The 25,716-nt window shown below is 37.5% G+C and overlaps 1 protein-coding gene across 2 annotated transcripts; it reads right to left on the bottom strand.

The window, feature by feature from the left end:
- Window positions 1-644: 644 nt before the first annotated feature.
- LOC110862518 (homeobox protein engrailed-2) lies at window positions 645-24,734 on the bottom strand. Of its 2 annotated transcripts, XM_022111719.2 has the most exons (7): window positions 22,686-24,733; window positions 22,353-22,399; window positions 7,575-7,580; window positions 2,327-2,511; window positions 2,226-2,237; window positions 2,023-2,092; window positions 645-1,423 (listed from the first exon to the last, which is right to left on the bottom strand). In XM_022111719.2, the coding sequence occupies exons 1-7, from the start codon at window positions 23,948-23,950 to the stop codon at window positions 1,362-1,364; spliced, it is 1,647 nt and encodes a 548-aa protein (XP_021967411.1). In that variant the 5' UTR covers window positions 23,951-24,733; the 3' UTR covers window positions 645-1,361. The 2 variants fall into 2 exon arrangements, with proteins under 2 accessions (XP_021967411.1, XP_035701542.1); XM_035845649.1 differs by lacking the exon at window positions 7,575-7,580 and having other exon boundaries at window positions 22,686-24,734.
- Between the last annotated feature and the right edge of the window lie 982 nt (window positions 24,735-25,716).

Raw genomic sequence — 25,716 nt, 5'->3', positions numbered from 1 at the left:
GCTACGCATGGTGTTCAGCTCCATATTTCTGCGCATTTTCGTGCGCCGGTTGGGGGCAAATTTTAGTATAATTTATGCATGTAGAATTTAAATTGTTGAATATTTTCACGTGATGTAAATAGTTAGTGAATCAAATTGCATGATACGTGACATTATTGACGTTGATATGAAACTGCAATGGTGGCGATTACTTTAGCCAAAAGTTCCCAAGTTTCGGTAGCCCTCCCCCTTCCGTCATTTATTCCAGTATGCAATTCTAATCCCCCTTGCAAATATTTTTGCGGACTAAATATATAAGTAAATACGAGGTGCACTCACTCTGTCACACTTTCCTTCCTTCAGAGTTGGTGCGTTGACAGGTTTTAAATTAAAAGGGTGCATGCTTGATGGTATCCAATCACTTAATTGTCTCTTTTCGTGAGAGGTCTAATTAAAATGGGTCCAAGACGTGCGTATGGAAAATGTTGCTATCCACCTGTTCGTCCATTCTCCAGGCTTACCTGCCTCTCAGTAAATTCCACTTTGTTGAATGACTTACTCGCAAATATTTGCGAGTGCAGATATTTTTATGACTTTCACTCAGGTATTTTTATTATGAGAAAAATATTTATGGGACAAAATCAACATTTTTTTAAAGAGGTAGGTATATTCTTAAAAATGACTTTATTATTTCTTTCGCTTTTCCGATTCGCCATTTCTACTCGGTCTTTTCTTTTCTTCGTCAAACGTTATTAACATAAAATGGTTATTAGTCTGCCCCAATTAGAAATAAGAGTTAATAAATTTGTCATTTATTTGTACGACTTTTTTTCTTTCTGCGTTGTATGTATGTATTATTGTAATTATTAATAATTATAATAATTAATGTTTGGGCAGTTCTACAGTACATGTTTAGTTAGCCTACTTTAATATTGGTACAAGATTCCTACGATGTATTCGTCTCTAGTATTGCATCCAATCGAACATTGCAAATATTATGTTGAGCTTCTACTCACCACATTCATGACATAAGTTAAGTTATTTGTAACATTTTCATCAAATTTAATTAACTAATTGTAAGAGCGACTTATCATCACACATGATATGATACACCTGTTTTTCTAATACTATATTGCGGTCACGATGGATTTACATATGTGTAATTATGATGTAGGAACTAAAAAATGAGATTATTGGGTGGATGTGGTTTGGGTGAGGCTTTTCTAAGCTATTTTATCTTACACGGTATTTCACAGCGTAGTTTTTTAAATAAACTGACGGGAATAAATATACAATTTTGAAAATTTTCATGCAAATCTTGCCAGACTTGAGAGAATTTTTTTTTGCCGGATTAAATTAATTACCAGTAAAAGTTTGTTTCTCTACTCGTCGGAATCGTCTTCCTCGCCCCCACTTTTTGGGATGGTTGAATGATTGTACAGTCCTGGAAATATGGAAATAGGACATGTTATGAGGTGGAATTTGGTAGTTTAAAAAATGGATAAATCAGTTCACCTTTGGTCGATTGGAATTAAAAATGAACTAATTTATGACAAATTGGACAAGGACTTTTAGAAATTTGGGCTGAAGTTGACATAAATAATAAAAGTATTGACAATGGAGGACTCCCAACGTTTGCTAAAAAATTTGTAGCCAAATTAGTGTCAAAATTTAATTAATGTTAAATTTGCAAATCTCAGGTTTGGCGGAAATATTGCATCCGAAGAGAAGAAAACGAGTAATAAATTTTGTGACATTTGTCAACTTTAAGCCGCGTTTTCTCCTCTTTGGATGCAAATATCTCTGCTAAACCTGCGCATTGGGAGACCCTTTTTTTGCAAATTTCATACTAATTAAATTTGTGATCGGATGACACTAGTTTGGTCAAAATCGGAGAGCATACGCTGCGATATCTCCACTCCGGGTAGTATGAAATTAACTTCATAGTTTGCAATTTAATGGGTACAAATTACATTTCGCTTATCTAGCTTTTCCCAATATGTGTTAATTATGTACGTATTAGTCAGTGCAACAAAAACAAACCTTGAGCCATTAATTGCAAGGCTAATCCTCCCCGAGTTCCGCTCGCTTTCTTCAGCTTGGCTCGCTTATTCTAACAAAGTGAAAGTAAAATTAGCATCTCAATAAGTTTCGATTTGTGATGACAGTTCTTCCCAAAATTCAAAATTTGAATTATATAGATGTAATAATTTTTTAAAACAAAAATGATATCAAATCATGCTTACCTGGAACCAAATCTAAAATTTAAAAAAATAGAAAAAATTAGTCCCATTTTTTCAAAAGCGCTTTTTTAAGGTTGAAACAAAAGTTAGAAATTCATGCCCACCTTGATCTGATTTTCGTGAAGTCTCAACTCTCTGGCGAGATCTTGTCTCCTTTTTTCCGTGAGGTAGCGATTTTCGTCAAACTCTTTCTTTAGTCGGGACAACTGTTCTGCGGTGAAGGCTGTCCTTGGCCGCTTCTCGTCCACCTCCTTCTCCTTGCTCTTCCGCTCCCTCCTCGCGCGCGGACCTAGAACAGAAACATCCCTCTTTTCTGAAAAAAATGTTCAGTGTTTGGGAATAAGTGCTTGGGAATTTATGCTTCAACATCTTTCAAAACTAAAAATAAAATCTCCAAATTATACATCGTCGCTGGTCGTAAAAAGTTGTCAGATGAACATTCGGGGAAAACGATGTAGAGTCGCATATCTCCTAAAAAAACGTATTTGGCCCGAGTCAGGCTGTTATTGATGAATTGAATCCAACTTTTTGTATTTTTTACACAAATTTTGCTCATCTTCGAATTTCATTCCTTATTTTGCATAATCTACGTTTGTCAAGATTTCAAGTCGATTGGATTAGTTTTACTAGCGTGATCGACAGACAGACCGACAGCCATGAGGGACACATAAGCAATGGATCCCACAACTTATGTTTCCGACTAGCTACCACTCATCCAACAACTTTTGCATAAATACCGACGATATAAATCTTTGTAGTAAGTAATTAAGGAATCAAAACCATAATCATGGCAGGAAAATGGGGAGAAGGCAAATAGGCATGAAATAAAATGACATCAATTTATTAAAACCCTTAATTTAATTTAACTGAAACAATGGAAGGAGAAGAGATGGACGAGTTATGTATGCAAAGGGAAATGAGGGGACAAAGTAATTATTTAATTTCTCAATGTGATATATGTCCCGTAAAAAAAAGATAATAATGAACGAGGAGATGACAGATAAGGTCATGCATGCATGCCTCCACACTTCATGGTGAAATGATACCTACTCGTTTGTACTATGATAAAGAGGAGGAAAACCTCGAAACAATGAAAAAAATGGAGCAAAATTAAAAAGTCAACTGACAACTTAATTGCGATTGGTCGTGGTGTGCTAAAATGTAACGCGATGTATTTCAAATGGAAACATGTGGATGACCACGGTTTAAGAAAGTAAATGACTCCATTAAAAAAACTCAAGCCTTTCTTCGCATTGTGAGCTAAAGTCCAATGGCAGCCTGCGACCTGCCCGATGGACACAACTTATTTGAGAACATGCAACAATGAAATGAAAGAAATGGTTGAAAATAATATTGCATGATTTGAAATGAAATGGATTCAAATGAAAATGCAAATGTCCATTATTCGCTGCTGACTTGTTTCATGTTACGTTTTATGGACCCCTGCTCTCTTCATCCCTTCGTCACGAACGGTACGACGGACGATGATGATGATGATGAGCGTGTAAATACAATCGTAAAATAAAGTGGATTTCTACCAGCGAGCGAGTAGTAAAATGTCCACCGCCGGAAATATGTATCGAATCGAAGGGTGCATATGTAAGAGTGTGCATTTTATGGTATTCGGTCAGAATTTTATATGGAGCTACACCAATTTTTGTGGTGATGAGTTTGATAAAAATAGCTGCTTTATACGTGCACTGGATTAGATAACAAGTAATAATACATACACTGGTAGCTAGAATTACTCCTAAAAATAACTAAATTGCTGGGAAAGACCGATGTTTATTTATGTACGTGTACGTCCAACAACAATAATGTCATCACGGCGAAGGAACCCCACATTTATAACTATTTTGAAGTAACAGGTTAATTTTTAATCGCAATCTGGGTTGATCCAATTAATTGCTGCATTCTTCATGGGAAGCCATTCATCAGCAGCCACGCTAGGTTTAATCACATCAAAAAAGTGAATGATGCTATCACCACGGCCACATTTCTTTTCTCCACATGAAATAAAATGACCCATTGTGAGCGACTTGACAATTGAGAGAACGTTCATTACACGCAATTAAAAAGAACAAATTTCAGCCGTACATATGAAAAATGCGGCTTAAATGAAGTAAAATATTTGTCATTGGGATAATATAAGAGGAGCAGTGGCCGCGGAAGGGGTGGGGACATGTGGGGACATTAAAATTGTTGGATGGAGGGAGGGGTTTAGATAAGATGGGGAGATGATGCGGACATCGAATAACCGTGAGGACATTGTCCCCTCGCTTCCGCGGTCACTGAAGAGGAGACAAATAAATGTAATGTAATGTAAAGCTCTCATTATTTCATTCTTGCTGAATGCGAGCTCACCTCGGACAAAAAGTAAATTGCGTGATTAGCGGTGATTACTTGTAAAATTGTGAATTGTCAACTACCAACTTTATTATTTATCGTCCGGCTCAAGTTTTTTAGATTGGGATCGTGAAGTTGAAGTATGTATAAGTAATACAGGGAAAAAATAATAATTGCAGTTTGTTCATACGTAGTACATATGCAGCTCGTAAGAAATGGTGAGTGTAACACTTGAAATTAAAAAGTTGTGGCCAAATTCAGCCAGCTTCAACTAGGACGACGATGTGATATGACATGAGTGAAGAGGAAATTGGTTTTGCATGTATGAGGAATTACATTTCGTGCTAAAAACTTGAAATTAGGTAATAAGTAGCTTGTCAAATTGTAAAAGAAATTTGCAAAAAGTTGCAAATTGCGAATTACGACAAAACCTGGAATTAACGACTCGCAACATGATGTAATTTTAGGCCAAGTAAAGCTTTTTAGTGGGAAGATACATACCAGACAATTAATCAAGTTAAATGGCTTTGTTTTAAACATTAATATTGGCTTTTTTCATGCTAATATCTCGCTTTATTTCTGGGTCGCGATAAAACATTGTCAATTTTTTATACCCACAAATGGAAATTATAGGAATTTGGGAACCTTCTTCGCCCACATAATTCTACACTTTACTCACGAGTTTGAAAAAAAAATAATAGCTCAAATTTTATGTTTAATCTCCTCACTCAACTAAACTTTTCTTCCATTCTCCTTTTTTTCCTGGCCTAAATAATTAACCCACGCGAGGTCGTTTCACCAAATTTATTTCCTCCGTGCTTTCTCCACTACAAGGAATTGCAATTTGCAACCCATAAAAAAGCTTGGTGGTGATGCACTCATTTCCTCAAATTGCTAATCAACCTTGGACAACATCAAACGGTAATTGACAACTGAAACTGAATTCCAAATATGCCAATCAGCAGTGGAAGCAGAGAAGAGAAAAACTGACTTTTGGTGGTGATAATAATGACAAAGTAACCAATATAATGATTGATCTGACTTTTCCTCTCAATTTATTTACACGCTTCCTTCCTTCCTCCTGCCTTTCTTTTCACTCGTTCGCTCGATGGATGGATGTGAAAATGTCAAAAACTTCATTAATCAAAAAGTTACACTGAAAGCGGCTTAAATTTCAGCTCAGCCATGGAATGATAAAGTCTAATAAATTAATTGAGAGAAGAAGTGATGCCGATGCGCGAGTGGTGTGTGTAATTGAATTGGAAGACATGAATTTGGAAACTCCCTAAAAATGTTCAACGCGCTAATGAGTTTTTGTAGTTTGCTGTTGCATTAATAAAAGAAAACTCTATAAAAAACACTTCAAAATGACAATGTGAAATCATGATATGGAAATGATAAACTCCTCACTGGATAAAAATCTCTGGAAAAAAGTTTCAAATTTTTCAAATCAAGATAACCCAATCCTTTCTCTAACTTTCCCCACGAAGGGCGGGGCCGGTTTTCTTCCTTCCTTCGTAAGCCACGTTTTCTCCAACCGAGAGAGAAAATGAGTCCATCCATCCATTCATCCAATCCAATCTAATTGGAGCTACATACATACGGCTTTGATAGCTACATGTGTAGCTGCCCACCCAAATGGCTGGATTATCTAGATGAGCCTGCTGACCAGTTATGTTGTGTAGGCATAAAAAACATGTCTAAAAGGATTCCGTGTTATGTGCGTTATATAAAATGAATGTATTTTTGCTTGATTAGCTGTCCAGTATTGATTTTGTTTAATCCTCTCTCTCAGGACTAAATATCTCCACAAATTAAATGCGTTATGACTGCCGTCCTTGTAAAAAATATATGTAGCGTACACTCTGAATTAGATATAAAGCAATCCATGGCTCCTCCGCAGCGGGATAAATTTTCTTGATCAATACAAAATTGATGAATCAATTCCCCAGCTCGGAAGCAGTAAAAGTAAGTATGCGTATCCCAAGTTAATTGGGACGTCCATGAAATTGACATTAGGAAGGGACTGCCACCACCAAGAACCACCCGGACAGAGGGGGTGGACAATAGTGTCAATCTGGCAATGAGTTGATTGGCTTTGGGTGAACTGGACACTGCGGACATTGGCCACTCAATTGTCCATTGTTCCCTGCGACGAAGATATGTCTGGAAATAGCTTACTTCATGCGGCGCATCGATTAAAATGCTGTCCGGACATGTTATTACGCTCTCAGTACGTCTGAAATTGAGGAATTTTCCTCAACAGCATTATTATTTATCCTTTGTGCTGCCGAGAAAGGAATGCATGTCACGAGGCGAGGAGAAAGTGTGTGATGATACAGACTCATCGATCTACTTTCACAACGGGGGAAAATCCATTGTTGTATTTGTGATTGTATCGAAGAGGAGCGATGTCATACTCGCCAATAATCAATTGAGTGGGCTTCATGGCATATTTTTAGGGCAAGTATTATTCATTTGGCTGATAAACTATTAAAAAAATAATATGAAAACTTGGATTATTATGCGAAAAACGTGTCTAATTTTGGATCCAGGTGTGAATTCAGATCAAAAACGGGCAACATACATTTCAAAGTTTCCATCTTCGTGCTCACCCAATAAATAATTCAAACTAAGTAATTGTAACCTTTCTTCCGTCAAAATTTGCTTGTCAAGCGGCGGTGTCATCGGCTGCCTGCCTGTTTCCTATCTAAACTTTTAGGCTATATGGTTGTCATTCCCACTTGTCAGGGGGAAAGAGGGGTGTCACTCAGGAGAGAAATATGTATGTAGGTAGTAAAAAAGTAGCTTCTGCAATTCTGGTGTCAATCTTAATAAATTTCTGTCATATAAAAACTACGTATGCCTCAAAAATGGGTCAAACTTGAAATCATACAAGAAGTTTATGTACAACTTTGAAAGAATCCTAGGAGGCATCATCCTGGGCTCATACACACACAAACACACATTTTTTCATGGTTGAGGTGAGTGTAGGAGGGAACTTACTTCTTCCTATAATCAACAAAAGTAAAAGAAATATTTCAGTTTTCAGTTAAACATTATGATTCAATTATGAATGAATGTCCGGCACAAAACATTATGTAATAGAATATTATCCGCATTTTTGTAATTATCAAGAGAGCAAAGAATTGGAAGAAATGGGAGAAAAGAAGTTAGGCTGCGTTTTATGAAAAAGCCGTTGATAATTAATCAGGTGCTCTCTTTGTTGGTGGTATGGAATGGACACACATTTACATATTTAAGTATAAAATCAAGCTTCAAAGTCGTTAATGTAAAATTTTCGCAGATTTATATTTCATTATATATTGCAGATTCATATTTATATTTCTGAATATAATGTCTAGATTTTTTGTACCCGAATTTCTTTGAGCAAAAAAATCGTCTCGTTGGAGTTGAAATGTTTACAAAATATATATATGTATTGTTGCACAAATATCTAAAATATTTATTTATTTTTTAAATAATAGCAGAAATATTTATAAAGTTACGTATTTATATGTCTGAAAACCTAGAAATATTTAACAATATATGAGAATATTTTGAAATTTATGTGACAAATAAGAGTTAGGGAACACACCCACAAAATTTGTTACCAACTGAGAAAATTGAAAATAAATACATATTCGCCCTCTGTTTATGTATGTTTATTAATCGATAATTACATGTTTTTAAAATATGTTACAAATGCAAACTGCGTTAACTTGCATACATACATACAACTAAATTTATGCAAAATTGCACCTGGTGGCCTTTATTATTCACTTTATTGCTTAATTAAGACTGCATTTCTTTTCATCTTGTTTTGTATCCAACACGTGAAGAATTATTTTATTCGTGCATCGATTCATGTCTTCCTTCGTAACTGGCGAGATCATGATCATTGAATATTATTGGAGTAAAGACGTAAACTAACAAACCCTACAATGCACCACCACCACCTGGCTTCGTTTTTTTTTGCATTGATGCCTAACATGGACAGAATCGTTTAAGTTTAATTAACATATTTGTTGCTATTGTTCTAGTGTGATGATCTAATCCGGCTTTGTCGGGAGTTTTGCTAACATGTGCAACTTTGTGGTGGTCGGACTTGATTAATTATTAAGAAAATGATATGATGAACCAACCAGACTGAAAAATTTTTTAAAGAAAATCCATCCTTCCCAACTCGATATCTTATTCTTCCCATTGATCGTTCCCCTTCAGTGGGCAAATTGGCCCTTAAAAGCCTTATTACATGTTAATCCACTCTTCCTACAAGGAATATGACACCACTTATTGCTCGATATTTAGTCCCGTGTCGTAATTGGAAGAGGCCAATCACTGTGGGAAGCAGATCTTTTCTTATAAAATATAACGACAAAAGATGAACTTGTATCGAGCTGAGCTGATGTAAAGTGAGAATTAAAGTCAACTTTATCACTTGGCTGACTGGCTGACGGAGTATGATATCTGTCTGATTGCATCATAACGAAAAAGTAAAATTGTGTCGGGGACACGAGCCGGAATTAATTCGGTCGGGACATTGCGGAGGCAGACGAGAGTTCAGGGGAAGGATTTTTAACCCTTTTTTGGCCTGATATCTTAACCTCTTGACGGTCGTATTAAATTTATGTACAGAAATAGAAATGTCGTAAAAAAGAACATGAGGATTTTCGGCCCATTTAGTGCGAAGGGACGAAATCCCTGGTTGAACTAAATAAACCCAGATTAATCCCATTAAAGCCAAATTGGATTTGTTATCAGGTGATTACAAAGCATTATTACGTATAAAATAAACTTGCTTCATCCGGGCACGACATTAGCCACACATACGAACATACTTTTTTTATGTGCCCATCTCTGCAGGCATCATGGTCAGAGGGCGGATATGGATTTATTTCCACCTTTTTCTTTTGATGACGATCGACGGTCAGATTTTCCTAACTCTTATGGATCACAAAAATTTTAAAACATTTCCACATATTGTTACATATTTCTAGGTTTTCTGTCCTACACATATATTTACAAATATTTCCAACATTATTTTAAAAAGGCGTAAATATTTTAGACATTTTTTCAAAAATGGACATATTTTTGCTCAAAGAAATTCGCCCACAAAAAAATTCAGAGCATTATATTTAGAAATACAAAGGAGAAAATTCTTATTTTTATGATTTTTCGCACATATTTTGGCGTTTGTCCGTAAATAAATACATATCCGCCCTTTGATCATCATTCATTCATTTACCGACCTCCTTGTTTTTACGTATTTTAAATCCATCGCATCATCATCTTTACTTATGTATGCTCGTAGTCGTAGGATGGCTTGCGTGAGGTGATGAACTGATGACAGTTGGTCAACTCAATATCGCCTTAAACCAGCCTGGCCTGGCTTTTGGATGGAGAAATGCACAACACATATTAATGACCAGGCCAAAAAAGTCCATGGTTCGAATGTCCATTTCGTGAATAAATCAACCGACTGACTCCACACTGAAATGAATTAATGACCATTTACTGAGCTCAGTTCACATAACACTCGCTAATTAAACGCTTCCTGAGAACGAGGCCTGCGACGAAGACGACGACGACCTCCCTGATCGCGCACTTTCCCTCCCGGATGCCCAAAAAGACCCAATAATTAAAATATTCATAATAAATAATTAAACCATTTTTACTCTGCTTCATTAACATTCATTTTCTGTAAGCCATCATGTTCACAACCTTGTAATCAGCCCGGCATTTTTATAATGTTACGAATAATGGGTCCACCAGTCCGTGTGGCGAGGGAGGCAAGTAATTTGGCGTTACGTAATTCTTATCATTTCGCTGGCTGTGTGTGTAGCGTAATTTAATTTGGTTAATAGACTTCCTTCCTTTGTATATATTCCATGGTGGAAAGTGCGTAGGGAAAAAAGTGACACGAAAGGATCACTAAATAGCACTAGCTATGTAGTCTGTCTGTAGTTTCCGTAATGATCATCCAGGACATTACATATTTATTTTGAGTAAATGAGTTGTAAGTAGAAATCATTTATCATTTTCTGGATGGGATGATATTTTACATTTGGAATTTGATCCTTCATTCATCAAGAGCAGGAGACAACAACATGCCAATAATTGGGGATTTGTTAAGCTAATAAATTGTCCTTTTACACGCAGCTCGCTATTTATAGAGGTTGCAGCATATACCGATATTTCGAATTATGTAGGAACCTTGAGAAATTTCCGAAAATGTCAGAAAATTTGAGAGTGGAATGTTAATAAATATGTACAAATATTCCTATTTTCTGAAATTATTACCATACTTTGTAATCCTAATTGAATTTCTCATATCATTCACCGTTCGTAATTGAGATCATCACAAATCACCCAATCGGGACTCATCCATCTTTACATTTACTCATTCATAATCCGTGGAATTTGTCAAATCGGAAGAAAAGCAACAAATATTTAGATCATTGCTGACTTTAGTTGGATGGATGGGCATAATTCCATCTCAATATTTGGACTCCCTTGTGTCAGATTTGTACCCAAAATAAGGTAAATATTTGTCTGAACCCTCAAAATGCTTTGTAACATTTTCCATCCCTTCGGCAATCCTTTACGAATTTGACATTTATTCCTGAACAAACAACAAACACGGAAATTTTGACACTTTTGGCTCAACTAATTTGAAAGCCGTGAACTCCGGTCAGTCACATTTTTGGAAACGTTGTGTCGAAAATTCTGCATTCCAATATTTCTTTTCCACGTTGACTTAATGATGGTCAACCCTTTTCATTCACGCAACTCGCAGTCTGTTTAGTCATCATCAGTATAAAAATTCTTGAGGGGAAGCTCCATTAGGAAATTCCTATTACATGAATCGCATACATGTTGCTTTATTTGAGGAAGGAATTCGCTCCACCACCACCACCACCTCCACCCCGTCGTAAATAAATATGATGCATTTGCACAAATGAAAATTTCTCAGTTAGAGAAAAAAAAGCGACTGGACTGCTGAGATAGTAGGTGCGGTTGGCTGGATGTTCGTGTCAGGCCTGCTCCACCACGGTGGAAAGAAAGGGGAGAAAGAAATCGATTTTTAGTGTGGGCAGATCACTTCCATTCAAGTGCAGCACATTTTACGTAATGAACGAACACACGGGTTTGATAAATGTGACCGGTTTCAGTTTTTGCAACAAATACATCGTAATAAACACGAGGGGCTAGTAAATATGAATATGTTGGTAGGAGTGAACAGTACATATGTATGTACATGCATGGTGGCAATATTTTTTATTATGGAGAGGGGGACAGTCATAAATTGTGGGGCAACACTTTTTAATTGCTTTGCATAATGTGTATTTATAGATGGAAGTAGAGCATATTTCACGACATGATAAAATCTACTTTCTGCCAACTCACAAAATAAGTTGGTGCCTTAGTGAATAGGCAGTTATCAAAGCTACGTTTTTCAAACTTCCGGAACTCTTTCCTTGAGGTTAGGTAAAAATTTTCGGAGACAATATGCAAAATTTTAGAGGATACCCGAAATGATGAGCTCCGTAAATTTTGACCAAACTCGAGAGCTACAGAAATTTGAAAAACGTAGCTTTGCCAAATTCTTAGGAAATTTGTGCCAATTTAACTTTGGCACAAGTTACTAATGAAATGAGTGATAAGCACAGCGAATGGATGATCTCTCCAACCTCCCACCTTTCCTCCTCCACTGTTGGACAATATTACTTAACACATTTGTTGTTTTACTGGAGAGATGATCAACGTAAGTACGTACGTCTTGGTTCATCTCCGAATGAAGATGATCATTCTTAATATGCAAAGTAAAGGTTGGTTGATGGTTGAGGTAGGTTTCTTCCTACTCCTCAGTTGTGTGTACATATTATAGCTCAGAATTAATACTTGTTCTCTTAACGTGAGCTTGTTCTGGTGGATGAGGAGAGGAGGATATTAGCTGACTTGACGTGGCTGGAATGTCTCTATTAGTTGAAACCACACAAGTGGAAGTGGTTGCGGTTGACGGGCCGGTCTCAGCAGGATTGCAGGACCCCCCAGATCAATTCACTCGTTCTCAATCATCTCGTTCTCCTTATTCCTTTATTTCCACACAATTCTTACTTTTATTCGGATTAAATTTTCACTTTTACGTAATTCTGAAAAGGTGAAAATGGGAAGAAAAAAGTTGGCGAATGTGGAAACTTTTAATAAAATTGGGACGAAACGCATGCAAAAGTTTCACTAGGTAGTTTAATCCGATGTAACGCAATTAAATATATTTGGATAATTTTTAAGCACACACATATTTAAGGGATATTTTTTATGTATGCACATATTTACGGGTTGAAATTACATCTCAATCTGAGCCTCCTGTCTACCAGGACTCATTCGGCATCATATTTCAACTTCACCCTTATTAAGAGACCTTAATCATGGTAAAATAGTTTTCTGCTGGATACGACTCGCTATAAATAGATTTACAATGCATGGAAAATATCAACATCTTACTCAACCTAATTCTTCCCCACGTGAAAGAAGAATTGAATTAAAGACGGAAGAAAAGGACCCACCTCAGTTTATTCACTCAGCCATCCACTCAAATCTCGTTTATTAAGTTAAAAGGGAAGAAAAACTTCTTTATTTAGGCACGAGAAGCCCACTTTTCATCTCTCCATCTACAACTTAATTCTTACCCATCGTCATCATTACGTTATCATGTCATCCACCAAACCACCGACCGGGAGCATCACCGACAATGAATAAACCAAGTAAACAATAACGAAAGTAAAGATAACAATGAATTAGTTTATTTGGGAACTTCTAGTCTTTTTTCGACAAGAAAAAAGTGAAATACAAATTTTCAAGAAATTTACATATTCGACTCTTCTTTTAAGAAACCAAGTAATAAATCAATCAGGTTTAATTAGGCTGAGTGATTTTGACACATTTTACTGCGATTATCATCACCCCACAATTCTGCATATACGTACTCACGACGATGCTATTTAGTACTTATAATCCGTCATAAAACACTTTGAATATATTTTCAAAGTCCTCGTTCGAGGTTTGGTGTGATGGGTTTTGTGTAAAGGAATCGATGGGTAGATGGACAGGTAGTAAAATTCCCTCCCGTGGGAACCTGACCATATACTCATCATCATGGACGCTTACCACCACACTAAAGTTTACACCCTTTCCCCCATAAATCGTTAAGTGCTGACTAGTGGAAACTGTTTGATTGAAATAAATGTCAATCACTGGGAAGAAAATAGTAATGCACCGTGTATTTATTTTTTGGATGTGTAGTTTTTTCAAGCTCAGACGCCAATTGTGATATTTTATTGGAATTGCTAATTTCGGTGGTGTTTTAAAGATAGGTAAAAAATGTCTTCCCAGACGCATTACCAAAAAATTAGCGCATTTTTTAATCATTTCTCGGCTCTAGGAATTTATTTCAAAATTCCGGACGACAAATTTGTAGAGCAGATCGTTGCCAATTAAAAAAAATATACACTCCAGATTTTAACAGTTTTTGAACTTCAAGTCCCAAACTGCCTTAAAAAAACTCACCCCTATTCAACTTCCTGACTACAAATTTGTCGTCCAAAATTTTAACATAAATTCCCCAAGCTGAGAAATGATGATAAAAATGTGCCGATTTTGGTGACGAGTCATCAAGTCCTACGTTACGTTGTATTAGATTGTGTAATAATTTTCAATTTTAATCACTAAAAAAATTACGAGTAGAATTAAGGTGAAAAGAAGAGTGAAACTTATTTTACATGATCCATCCATCCTTTTAGGATAGATCTCTACGTATGAAACCAACCCATCCATCTCCCTGGTAGGTCTCTCTCTTCATTCAATTGTCATAAATAAAATAAAATATCCAACTTTTACTCATCCAACCAACCAGCTAAACTGTTCTTCTTCTTCTCCTTCTCCTTATAACAAATGACAAATAGTTGAACTCTTCATTCCTCAAATATTTACTCTTTTTCTTTCTTTAATTCTACAACATCAATCCAAAAGCTGTCAGATCTGGTTCACTCACAAGTCACAAAGTCCTTTCAAGCTTTTATTTTTTTTTTTACATTCCAACATTTCATGTCCAAGTGCAAAAATGCTCGCGAATATATTTTTTTTCCTTTTTAGCCCATCATTTCATTCCATAAGAGAAAAATTCGTATTTATCCGCAACAATGTAGGAGCATTATTATTGTGCGGAATATAAATCAGCAAAAAATGAGTTGTGAAAGAGACAGATGTGTAGTTGGTGGTGGAATAAAATTCACATTTGACCAGCAAAGTCACAACATCACAACATCATCATCATCCTCCTCCATATCGGGGTATTAACAGCATCAAGTTGAGTAAAGTGGATCGACTTCGAGGGTCCATGTGTGTGGTCTGGTCTTCTTATTGTACATGAGTTGGTTTGGTTTTGGTGAGTTAAGTATGAAAGCTAAGCTGGTGAAGTAAACCAATTTCTCATGAATGCTCGCTTCCACACATTGTATGCAAGTACATACATTCTTATAAAACCAAGTTCTTGCTTAACGAAACACACCACAAGTCCCTACCTGTATGTATGCAATTTACCACTTTCCGGTGCATTTTGGGCAGAGGAGTTAATTTATAACGGGCATGTAATTTACATTTTTAAGGGCTGCACAACGAGGTAATGGATGCTTTTGCAAAGTGTAATTTTGCATTTAGGGATAGGGTTTGCAGTCAAGCTTTTATTTACATAACGAGGTAAAATTATGATAAATAAGTATGATGACGGCTAGTAAAATTGGATCAATCTTGTCCCTTCAAAAAAAATCTTGCTACAACAACAAACGGAGTCGACCTTTAAAGGAATAAGTTCCGACATGCACAAGTCCACATGCTTATTTCATTCCTGACAAAAGAGCAACAACAATAAAGAAACCATGAAATCTTGAGTCACATTCAGCCAATCTTGAATCAATTGGTCCTCCCAGAAGAGTGTCGACTGCATCTACCGACATCACCTTCAATATTCTTATTCTATCCATTTCTTAACAAGGCTTGTCCTCCGTGTCGGCCGTCATCTTTATTGTGATGCTTTTTGTTTCCTAATCCCATTGTCATTTCATACTCGGCATTCTCAGGCTAAAATTCTGGGACGTTTTCACACAAAAATCTCATCACATGGTTGGTCTCGTTGGCGTAATAATTCCATCAATTCTTAAAAAAGTGGAACCTTCTTTAAAAAAGAGCTTCACTCCACAGCACAAAACTGATTGATCAGATGGGATCGTTTTCAAATCAAGATCGAGATCACGGAGGAGAGAAGAAGCGGTTCATTGAGGGGTACGTACATACGACTCCTGCTGCTACCCTTGTCGACTGCTCTTTATTTTTTATGGAGTGGATCCCTTCTTTACGAGAGGATCTTGTTGACTTGGACCTTTGATCTTTTTTATTCAGCATCACGGTGTAATGCACCCTTATTTAGCTTGCTTGCTTGTTAAGTAATATAATGGCTGGTGGGTCGTCGAGGAGTGTGTGGTTTTGTTGGTGGCATGTATCTTTCTAAATGAGCTCAACCACATGATCAAAGTTGACAGCTAGGAAGTAGTATATCCCTTCGTGATTATGGATCTTGTTGATCCTGTCGCTCGTAGTGGGAGAACAAACTCATAAATAAATTCTGATTTTGAACACGGCAAAAATATGAAATTATTTTGCGTGTGAGGAACGCCGAATTTAATTATTTTATAGAATGTTCAAATAACTTGTAATTCAAAGGTGAGATGATCGGTTTCCAAAATAATGTAAAACAAAATTAACAATATTTTGACATTACCGAGCTTGTAAAAGGGCATCAGTGTTTATTTAAAAATATTTGTTTGTTGTGACCTGAGACTTGCGCCATTCTTTGTGTGTGTAATACAAAGGAAAATCTTACAAAGCCGAGAAGAGATGCAGAATCCTTGACAAGTCGGTCGGTGTTTCAACTTCTGGCTTTACTCATGGAAAAAATTTAACTCTTAAGTTGAGCCCCCTCGACAAGAGCCCTTTGAAGATTTGGTTTTTGTAAATACGTCGTGAGACATGCGACAAAGATGTTCTTTTTCTCACTCTAAATAATAAAATTGGTTGTATGGATGGAATCCTTAAAATCTCAATTTATCCCATAATTACCCCACACAGGGAAATGCAGCCCTGCTACGATTACAGTTAGTTGGATGTCCCAATTAACTGTCACTTTTAATTTTCACAACGTCCGAGATGACGATATGTGAACACGATCCCATCCTTTTGTCCCTTCCCGTCAGATTTATAAAGGCAAGTTTAATTTAATTTAGCAATCTTTTTTTGAAAAGCTGGGAACGCACAATGGGATGATACATTGCTGCTGCATTGGAGGGGATGAGATTTGAAAAGAAGTGAACGGCTGTTCTTTTTCCAGTTTGGTACTAAATCTTTACGTACGTTGGATGTATCTCTTTTTCAACTATGTAGCAATTTTCAGCTGCTGGATTGCTCCTCCATACGTACGTGGCGTTATTGTATGGTTATTAAATGTAAGGGGACATGGTCCTCATGGGAAGAAAGGAGGAAGGTGATGAGTTATGAGATGAGACGAGAGATCAAAGTTTTATGAATAGAATTCTATTCAGGGTTTAGTTGAAAATATTATGAAAATTTTATGACGAAATGTGAAACAAATTTTTAAAACTATCTATTTCAGCGTTTATTCTAGGTTTTTGAATAATTAATAATTTTAGGACGAAATCTGAACCAAATTTTTTAAACTAAATGTATACGTCAACATTTCGGCGCTTATTTGTATTATGTGAATAATAAAAAATTTTAGCGATTTAAAAAATCAGAAAAATTTTGTGACGAAATCTGAAACAAATTTTTCAAACTTTCTACTTCAAGATTTCGGCGTTTACTCTTGTATTTTGAATAAAGAACGTCCGGGAATGAATGGGAATGCGCGCTCTAGCGAGTATATTGACAAATCAATAAACCCGCGAACTATAATAATTTAAATTTCTGAAAGCCCACTTCATTAGGGTCAATTTGGTATATCACTCTTAAATTTCAAAAATGGATAAGGGTAGAAGAAGCTTGTTTGAAAGGGAGCTTTTAGCAAAACGAGTGATGGAGTTCTACAACACGACAGCCAACCGAGACTCCAAGGTGACCTGGAACTTTTTTAAGCAGGAAGGAATTCCAAGTTCAAATGTGTATTCCTACATAAAAAAGTTCAAGGATTCCGAAAATGTGCAATTCAAGAAGCCAGCTGGTCGTCCGGCGAAGCTAGCGACCACTCGAGTGAAAAATAGAATTGAAAAAATTTTCAAAACCAAGCCATCAACGTCAGTAGCTGTAGCTGCCAGGAAAGTCAAAATTTCCAAAAGCTACCTGGGGGAAATTAAGGTCCATAAATTAGGAATCAAAGCAAGGACCAAAAAACCTGCACCAAATTACAAGCCCGTACAAGAAAGTCGGATCAAGGATTGCTGTCAAAAATTGTTGAAAATGCGTGGAAAAGTAGTGATCCTGGATGACGAAACGTATGTTCCGGTTGACCCTTCAAATCTTCCAGGGCGTCATTTTTTTCATAGCTCGGATCCCTCTGAAGTGGCTTATGAAGAAAAAGTACGAAAAAAAGACAAATTTCCAAAGAAATATTGCATTTGGCAATGCATCTCCAGTCACGGACATGTATCAGACCCGGTAGTTCTCGAAGGGAATATCAATCAAGATATTTATCTGAAAAATTGCGTCAAGGCTGGATTGGAAGCATTTATTAATAGGTTTCACAAAAATGATAAAGTTTTGTTTTGGCCTGACCTCGCCACTTGTCACTATGCAAAGAAAGTGACCGAGTACCTCAGAAAGAAAAATATTGATTTCGTACCAAAAGATATCAACCCACCTAATGTACCCCAACTCCGCCCAATCGAAAAATTCTGGGCACGTTCTAAGTCAGTATACTCCCGGCTTCAAGATGTGCCTGACACCTTTCGAAAATTCAAAGGACGATGGAAGAAAATCACCTCGGAAGTGGCAAAAACTTCGGGAAAAAATTTAATGAAAAATCTTCGCAAGAAAATCGAACTAGTCGCCAACGGGGGTGTGGCGGCCTTAGCTATTAATTAAATTATGTAGGTACGTATTTGGTATTATACATATGCAAAAAGTTTAAAATTCCGATAACTCATTGTGATTTTATGACCACATTTTCAGACCATTCCCATTCATTCCCGGACGTTCTTTAATTAATAATTTTAGCAATGTAAAAGATCACTATCTCGTAGAGCACCTAGAGTGAAATTACCCCTTTAACAAACCACCCAAAGAAATGGGCCGTATGGATGGAGTACGAGGAGTAATAAGCGAGTAAAGACGTGTAATAATGATAATGACTGAGAAAGGAGTAACGCGAGGTAATTAACCACCCACGTGAGATTTCCACGGTTCAATCAATTCAATAACAGTTGCACCGCCCCAGAGAAGAAAACCTGAGAATTATTTCAACACCAGGACAGACACGAATTAAGACCTCCTAATTCTTTAAACCCTCTTCGACATTCTCCCAATTTTCGGATTATCGAGGTATGTATGCATGTACACATGTATCTTTGCAAATTCAATCTCAGCCCCCGTGTCAGGCGAGCTTAAGACACATTAAACTGTAACCAAATCCAATCTAGTGAACGTGACATTGATTGTTGGTGTGCTCTTAAAAGTGCTCACATTAAAATGATTTGGTTTTCGGAGGTGGAGTCGTTTTCTGCGAAATCCTGCATAACAAACTCTCAACTTCACATGCAATTAAGCAATTTAGTGGATCGCAAACATTTTGTTTTGTTCCGCAGGGTATGTGTTCTATCATGGTTGCATTACATACATATTTAGTTGCGTCATTTTGTTCACGTATTTGTACGCGTTTAAACGCAACAATCACGAAATACTTACCATCAGGCTGGAAAAAAGTGTGCGAAGAATGCGGAAATTTTGTACTGTTTAATTTCTAATTAGTTTCTAAACGTTCGAAATTTTATTTTAAATATTTTGCTTGTTGAAAAAATGAATAAATTGGTAACTCGTAAAGTATGTAGGATAAGTTTCCCTGCTCTCACCTCGCCTGGAAAGAGCACATTACTTAATTTGGGTTTACTTTTATCCGGCGTATTTTGACCATGTCAAATTACTTCCCTTCCGATTAGTCATAACATAACAACACCACACACAAGTTGATCCTGATAAATATCCTTCCTCCTTCGAAACATAATGGGAACGTGTGTTACTCCGTACTCACGAGGTACAAACAAAATGTTTCTATTAAATGCCACCACTAGACATAGTCGAACCCCAATAAATAATGGCCAGTGAGTGAATGCATGAATGAAATGTTCGTATTACATGAAGAACAAAGAACATTACAACACAAGGAGAATTGACTGGTGCCGTACATTAATAATAAACCATAGCAAAAGGAATGTAGTAATAGGGTGAAACCAAATGGAATATCTTTGCCTTGCGTCGTCTTCCGTTAACGTCTAAAAAGGTCGACATTTAAATTTCGAACTTTGACCCCATCCACACGGTTATGGGGTCATCGCACGTCGAAATGGACGCGATTTCTGAAATCGCCGCCCCAAACTATGTCTAAAACGGTCGGAACAAAAAATCGACATTTTTGACCGTTGACCTCATATCCGTGGCGCCGTGACCTTATAACCTACAACACCTAACTTCGAGTTTGCCCATGCTTCAAAAATTATGAACACGTTTGTGAAAACAGCATGTCGAAGTTTGACGGACGAATGGACGGACGGACAAGGCATTCCCATAAAGTGGTTTCATCACCCTATAATAATTCTACTCTACATAAGGAATTGTTATTCGTTGGTTTACTTGCATCTGCCCAAAAAATCTACACGAGTTCACGATACAAATCTTACTCATTTACAGGTTTATTAAGGATGATGATGACTCTTGAAGGGAATAATGCTGCACTAAACGAAGGGGAAATAAATCACCTTCTTCTTGCCGGAATTATATTAAGTGAGGGCAAACAGCACGAAATTTGTTACTTTTTATATTGCTGGAACGTGCTAATAAAGCTCCATTTTCAAGAGGAAAAAAACAAGAACACTGCTTAATGGTTTTATTTTTTTAATAATTATAGTTTCATACGGGAGGTGAGGATTTGCTAATAATTTATTAATGGCAAGTCCAACCTATTTATTATGCTTTGCATCCACAAGAATGAGACTAATTATCGCTATCACTGCACATAATATAACATCATCCTCTCTCTGAAAGTATGCAAATCATTTGAAAACTACCCCTCGCCTCCCGGTGGCTCGGATTCCCATCAAATTGACAAATTAAAGCCGCATCATGTCCTTACAGAATATATGTATCGAATTAACTTAAAATCTAATTTTAAATTCGTCCCCGTCGCCTCTGTCTGCCTGCCCAAGAAGAAGAAGAGTGACGACGATCCACGAGATAATGGTCCGCTGCTTGGTTGTACACTTCTAATTAAAATTCAACAAGATTCTTCTCCACTCCCACCATAAAAGTGAATTCGATATCAATGCGGCGGATGACACGGATGGATCTCGTTACTCGCTGGGCTTACACAGAACGCCGCAAATTATTCATTGTCACACCTGAACGGAGACAAAGACCGAGGGGATCTCTTTTTTACAAGAGATGTTTTGCAAAAACCGAAAAATCGACCCACTTTATCTGATCGAGTTCGGCCATTAAGATTCCATAATTAGTGGCCAAGTGATTGTTATTTAGTTGAAAAGATGCGTCAATGAATGAATAAAATATTATGGAAAACGTGTGGGTGCACGTTACGAGGAAATTAATTATTATTATCGAGTCGATGAAATTGAACCCTTTGTTTTTCCCTAATTTAATTTCCGAGCTGAATGTGACCCCAGAATGAGGAATGATGAGGGAGAAGAGAGGAGAGAAGCAATGTAATAATGTGATCCGATATGGTATCATGACTTGACGATTAAAAGAACAAGTAGACACACACCTGGTGGCAGATTTGTGTGTATGTGGTCTGCTAAGGAAGGAACCAGTTTAAATCATCAATTTTCTGCAATTTTCTCATCTTTCTCATACACCACATGTCCAACAACTAATGGAGAAAATGAGTTGATTGTCGTTTATTACGTAATAAATTTAAACTGTTTTGTGTGTGCGGATGGATGGATGGAGAAATGACAATAAAAAACAGAGTGGTTTCCTCAATAAATAAAACAGTCATTGGTTTGTGTAATACGAAAAAAATGGAGTAAATCATCAGAAAAAATGGAAATGTGATGTGTCATCTCGGAAGTCATCTTAACCAGTATTGAAAGATTTGGTTATTTATTGGTTAATTTTTTTGTAGTCATACATAAATAATTTTGCAACTTTTTTGTACATACAATAATTTGCAAATTATTCATACGGTACCTTGTTATATTATGTACATACATGCAGCAATATTGCAATAGTACGTACAACTTAATTAAGGAGTAGTTAATGATTTCATTAACTTGTTCAATTAGCATACGAGTGTGCGTATGTACATACACCTACATATTTTAGGTAGTAGTTTAGTTTGCTTGTGTGATGCGGACTGAATAGACAACAAGAAGAGTTGTCTGCGATATAATTAATGCAGTCATGAAATATTCAAAAAGCATAATAGCCGAATTAAGAGGTTGAAGGAAGAAGTTTGCCGATGAAAATTTGTTAATTGTAGCAAATGTTTACCTGATGATGGTCGATCGCTGTATCTCGTGCAGTACACCCAAGCCGGCCTGTGGAGAAAAAATAGACAATTTTTAAATCTATGAAAATTTGGCACATTTTATTTATTTGTAGTTTGCACATGATTTTACTAAATCAATTCTGAATCTGAGGATAAACGTTAATTTGACCTTAGCGACATGGAATGTAAAGCAGTCAAAGTAAAATTGTAGAGGACATGAAAAAGTGGATAAAACTGTAAAGTGCGTCCCTTAAAGTGTGCCTTTTTAGTTGTCAATATTTTCCTGTGACTAATGTATGAATGCCAATACATAAAATTAAGTATTATCCAATTACCACAACGTTTGTCCATTATTTCCTGCCGAATCACCCTTCTTTTCCTTCGGATTTGGCAAGGGTGTCAGGCCTGGTGATTTACTAGAACTATTCGTCGTCGTCGTCCCTCCCGCACCCGATAAATTACTTGACTTGATATGATTACTTTTGCTATGCGGGTTGTTATGTGACTGTTGTCCCATGGACTTAATCCTGTCCCGGTCACCACCACTGTTCCCGTGCGACTTTTTACTCTTGTGATGATGCTGATAACTACTGCTCCGCTTCGTCCCAGGCTCTGGAGGTGATGAGGATGAGATCTTATCCAGCAAACCGGGGTACGAAGCCTGACTTCTCGACAAGTCGATCGGATTCGTGTTGTGTCCCCCCAGAAAACCGTACGGTTTGTATAACTCTGCCGCCGCCCCACCCAGATAGTGGGGTCGTGGGGGTGACTTAGTACTCCTCTTCTGAGGGACGAAAGGACTAGGACTCGACCCAAAGTCGGGTCTTAAAATGTTGGCAATGGAGAAAAGCAGGGAGGACGAGGTCCGTCGCAAGATTTCCTCCGGTGGCGACCCGTTACAAATTGCGTTGTGATTATTCGCCGGGGAACAGAGCGACTTAATTGAGAAGCAGTCCTCACTCGAGTACTTTCTCACCCGACCCCCCGTCGTCGACGAGGAGGAGGAGGACGACGCAGGGAGGGAGGATGTCTGGGAAATGTGAGACTTTTGAGAGAAAGTGTCATCATCATTGTCGTCTTCCTCGCCATCGAGGAGGATTGTTTTCTCGCCGTCTTCCATGTCCACGACGGTGACAACTTCGTCCGTCGTGGTCGTGTCGGCTTCGTCGTTGCCCCCGATGCTGAGGACCTCGTCGGCATCGTCATCTTTACTTTGTGGGGGAGGGGACGAGACGAGATCTTCCTTGAGGGTGGTGTTATTATTGTTATTATTAGTGAGGGATGATGTGTATGACGACGTTGACGAGGAGGATGACGACGTGTGATGGTCACCACCACCTCCGTTCTGGGTGGCCGCACTGCTCTTGGGGGATTCGGGGTGCTGGGCATTGTTCGGACTGGGAATGGGGACGGGGGACTGGTGCCCACCACCTTTGAGCAGCATGGCCTCGTAGCTGGATAACGTGGACGAGGGTGACGACGACGACGATGGTGGGGGCAGTGTGGCAGATAAACTCATCAATTTCAGCAAGGGGTGTGACACGGGGGATGAAAATGCGGAATACTGCAGCGACGATGAGGAGGAGGGTGAACAGTACATAATAATAATAAATTAGGTGTCACATCACTACAAAAAATTCAGTCTTCTTTAAAAAATCCGTTTTAAAAAAATAATTTCAATTTATTACAAAGTTCACAGCTTTGTTCCGGTAATAAACAGCCCATTAACACGACCACCATGCACCACTCTGCAAACTATTTATCTCCTCTGCGTCCCCATTTATTCTAATCACATATTAATTATCACTTTATATCATAAAATTGTAACCCGCAGATTCTTTATTCCAGTCAGTCTGACGATGAATCGTATGTAGCAGCGGTAAGAAAATCCTTTAACGACAACCCGTTCTTACAAATTATGTACACACTGACCGGCACCCAACCAAGTGGTAAGCAAGCAAACCGTGTAAGTTCTCAATGTTGAATGTGTGTGTGTATAACTTAATGGGCAATTTAATCCTTATTTTATTTTATTGTTATTACTTCTCTTCTCTCCCACAAAAGCAATCAACAATTTGCACTCGTCCAATAATCCTCACTCCAACAAAACAACCTCCCTCGCTCAGATATTTAATGATAATGACTCGTAATTGAATTGAAGATTGGAGTTAAGCCCGAGTAATGAAATGAAGATGAAATGAAGCTTCTCACTGTTGAGGGATACCCCTTGAACAATTTCCTCCTTTATGCGAGCTATCATCTACGTGGTGGATGGATATGTACGTGTTTATTTGCCTACTTACTTGCCAGAGTAAGAGTGAATTAAGACTAGAGTGGTAATAACGAGTGTTATGGTGTTCCCTTTGCTCACACACAGCTCTTAATAAAATTCGTATATATAAGTAAGTAAACTATTAAGAAGAAGAAGCAGCAGACTGAGTACCACACAACGCGACGCTTTATGTGGCTGGGTTATGTTATTAGGTAACAAAACTCACTTTTTATCAGGCACCTCCTCCACGCCGGAGTGGGAGCAGGCTACACGACCAACGCCACCAATCCCCACCGCCGTTACAAGCCTTTGTTACAAATATGTTGCTTTTTCTGCATGGAGAATGAAAATAATACTCGGTCTTTTGTCAGTACGAACGTGTGCGTTGGTTGATGATGGCCCGAGAGGAGCTAATTCAATCTGAGATGCTGAGCTAATTTAATGGATTGGATGAGATTGGCAAATTGTATTTAGGGACGCGCAGAGTGAGACGGACGGACGGAGTAGAGATCGAGAGGAATCTTTAGGCGAGATCCAAATTAATTTTAATGGATTTGTCTATATTAAGATGGAGAAGGGAGGATAGATAATTGTTATAATCGTGGGTCATGGTTTTGAGGGGGATGATATTATGTACAGGATAATTAAGGACAAAATGTGTCACTAAATTTTTTCGTGGGTAATATTTTTTTGGAAAAATTTTTGAAAATTTTGTATGCATTGTACATTCTAAAGTCTATTATGGGACGTTATGTATGAGGATAATCGTGGGTCATGGTTCTGAGGGGGAAGATATTTATTACAACATAATACAAAATGTGTCAATAAATTTTTCATTTGGTAATATATTTTTTTCTGAAAAGTTTTGAATTTTTTTTGTATATTCTTCACTAAGGTCTATATCTTTACTAGGAAGGGAAGAGATCTTATACATGTAGGGACATTTTGGTAGTAAAAAAGGTGCTGAATCACCTCCATCCACCATTTTCATCTCGCATCTTGTCCTCTTCGTACGGTTTAGAATTCACCTCGTGTAAAAGGAGAGGAACATCCCCTCGGCTGCCTTTCCTCTGAAATTGTGCTGCTCCAGGTCG

Source organism: Folsomia candida, unplaced genomic scaffold (genome assembly GCF_002217175.1).
Source record: "Folsomia candida strain VU population unplaced genomic scaffold, ASM221717v1 Fcan01_Sc060, whole genome shotgun sequence".
Taxonomy (NCBI): Eukaryota; Metazoa; Arthropoda; class Collembola; order Entomobryomorpha; family Isotomidae; genus Folsomia; species Folsomia candida.
This window is presented reverse-complemented; position numbering and strand designations above follow the sequence as displayed.